General features: G+C 48.1%; 1 protein-coding gene across 1 annotated transcript; it reads left to right on the top strand.

Moving 5' to 3' along the window:
- Nucleotides 1–274: 274 nt before the first annotated feature.
- Nucleotides 275–2,123, top strand: COA7 (cytochrome c oxidase assembly factor 7). Its single transcript, XM_080603323.1, has 3 exons — nucleotides 275–408; nucleotides 479–619; nucleotides 1,515–2,123. Exons 1-3 carry the CDS (start codon nucleotides 303–305, stop codon nucleotides 1,961–1,963), a joined length of 696 nt encoding a protein of 231 aa, XP_080459449.1. The 5' UTR covers nucleotides 275–302; the 3' UTR covers nucleotides 1,964–2,123.
- The last annotated feature ends 530 nt before the right edge of the window (nucleotides 2,124–2,653 follow it).

Raw genomic sequence — 2,653 nt, forward strand, 5'->3', positions numbered from 1 at the left:
CCTTGGTTGTGCAGTGTATTAATGCATACACTAATATCTCGAGTTTTTATCTCGATTTGATGACTGTGTGTAAAACCTCAGTAATACGTATCCTAATGGCCCAAACCTTGGCAAGTAAAATACCGCAGATGTGTTATTATATTTTGGGACTCCGCAGAAGGCTCCCGTGCCAGGGCTGGATTCTTACGGCTCAGCAGGCACCGGGGCTGGGAGGAGGAGGCGGAGGAGGAGAACGAGGAGGAAGAGGAGGAGGAGAGGGAGGAAGAGGAGGCGCCCGGGGGCGGCCCCGTCAGCGCGGCGGCATGGCCGGCCTCATCAACTTCGAGGACGAGGAGGAGGTGAGGGAGTACCTGGCGAACCTGCACGTCGAGTACAGCTACCAGTGCTTCAAGGAGAAGGACCCGGAGGGTAAGCGGCTCCAGGGCGACCCCGGGCCGCGGGGCCCGGCGGCTGCCCGCTGACCGGCGGTGCCTTGCAGGCTGCCAGCGGCTCGCCGACTACCTGGACGCCGTGAGGAAGGACTTCCAGGCGGCGGCGCGGGTGCTGCGCGACAACTGCGAGGCTCACGGGCACGGCGAGAGCTGCTACAAGCTGGGGGCCTACCAGGCCATCGGCAAAGGTGGGCACAGCCGGGGGCCGGCTGCTGGTCTCGCCGCCTTCCCTTCTCCGGGCCCGGCCGGGTCCTCCCGTTTGTCCCCTCAGCGCCCTCAGGCGCCGCGGGCTCGGTGCGCCGGGGCTCTCCCGCCCTCGGAATCACGGCTTTATTCCCCCCCCTTTTTTTTCTTTTAATCCCATACTGCCGAACACCTGCACGCCCTGCCCCTTTTATGGCCGTATCATAAAAGCTGGGGAAGGAGGAAAACCTTAAACTGCTTCCTAATAAATTTTAGGCTGCCACATATATTATTTCTTTACAATTATGCGTATAAGTGGTAAGTATATCCACCACTGAATGTCGCTGTTACCAAAATTTTGATTTATGCGTGTCTGGCTGTTCTTTCTTACAGAAAGTAAGGCAGAAATAGACTTAAAGCTGGTAGCTCTGCTTACAGGCACGTAATTAGGCCCTGTATCCACCTGACATTGCATTGTCATTGCATGCAGTTAAACTACTGGGTCGTCTTTTAAATAACGGTACCAGTGAGGAATATGATATTTGTACTGTAGTTTGAAACTAGTTAACAATCTCAGCACTTGTACAGGTATACTGGCAAAAGAATACTTTGCCTAGTGGAAGTTGTTTGGGAATCTTTATACGCGCTGGTGAAAAGAGTTTTGTCTGCATAAACTATTGTGATTACTGAGAATTGGATGAGGGTTTCCTAACTTGAAGACTAGCAAAGTGTTTGGAACTGAGAGAGCAACAGTGTTTCTGAAGTCCTAAATTTTGACTGTTGTATCTCAAGTGAGGGCTGCTGTCTTTCCCAGAGAGCACTGGGAAGCATGCTGCAAAGCAGAGAGCTCTCATCTGTTTCAAGTTGCCCTTACAGTAATCTTGGTTTCTTGGCTGACAGGTGGACTCGACCCCGATTTGAAAGCTGCCTACAACTCCTTTTTGAAGTCATGTGAGAAAGGTGGGAAGAAGTCAGTAAATGCCTGTCATAACGTTGGGCTGTTGGCCCACGATGGGAAGGTGAATGGTGATAAACCTGACCCAGTTGTTGCTAGAGACTATTACACAAAGGCCTGTGATGGCAATTTTGCTCCTAGCTGCTTCAACCTCAGTGTGATATATCTCCAAGGAGCGCCTGGGATCCCTAAGGACATGAACCGTGCTTTGAAGTACTCACTGAAAGGGTGTGAGCTGGGTCACATATGGGCCTGTGCCAATGCCAGCCGAATGTACAAACTGGGAGATGGCATTGAGAAGAATGATGCCAAGGCAGAGGATTTGAAAAACAGAGCAAAACAGTTGCATAAAGAACAGAAAGAAGCTTCAAGTTCTTTAACATTTGGGGAGTAAAACTGTCAGTTGCAGTTACCAAGAATGCAGTTTTAAATGGCAAGTTAATTTGTTATTTAAATCATATGAGCATATGGTTTTCACTCAATAAACGTGCTGTAAGTATTTGCATACACAAATAAGATTATATTTTTCTGGATGCAATAAATGTGACCAACTCTGTGCCTTTCTGCTTTTTTAAATACATATGTTCTTAAGTCTATTGTTTAGATTCCTCTCTTCTTTAAGGAAGAAAAAATCTTCAGGCCTTTTGGAAGTTTGTCCTCATGGTTTCAAGCATGGTAGGCTCTCCCCCCATTTGCTGCTTCAGTATTGAGGCTTATGCTAGGACCAGCTCTAACACACTCACACAAACACACTGGTCTGCTCTAAGGCTGCTTTGTACCACAGGGCTGGCTTGAGAAACTTAAGGAGGTTTATTCTCTGAAGGTAACATTTGTGGTTGAGAGCTGGGAGTGCACAGCCAGTGACCCCTGGTGAAACAGGGGAGCTGTGCTTTGCCTCAACTTTCAGTCTTGCTGTTTCAACAAAAGTACGGTGAAGATAAAGTGCTTCTTAGAGTTACAGAAAAATGAGGAATATGGTCTCTATTTTCTGTAGTCCGTATAGAATATAGGAATATAGTCTCTATTCTGTAAGAATATATTGTGTATTTTGGATATAAAAATCCATGGTGACAGGTGGAAGTAA

The sequence above is a fragment of the Anser brachyrhynchus genome, assembly GCF_964034855.1.
Source record: "Anser brachyrhynchus genome assembly, chromosome: 8".
NCBI classification, from domain to species: domain Eukaryota; kingdom Metazoa; phylum Chordata; class Aves; order Anseriformes; family Anatidae; genus Anser; species Anser brachyrhynchus.

Excerpts from the sequence above, each read along its gene's own strand:
- COA7 (XM_080603323.1), top strand. The coding sequence starts at position 303 with ATGGCCGGCCTCATCAACTTCGAGGACGAGGAGGAGGTGAGGGAGTAC. Across the intron at positions 409-478 it reads CAAGGAGAAGGACCCGGAGG|GCTGCCAGCGGCTCGCCGAC; the intron begins GTAAGCGGCTCC and ends GGTGCCTTGCAG. Across the intron at positions 620-1,514 it reads CTACCAGGCCATCGGCAAAG|GTGGACTCGACCCCGATTTG; the intron begins GTGGGCACAGCC and ends CTTGGCTGACAG.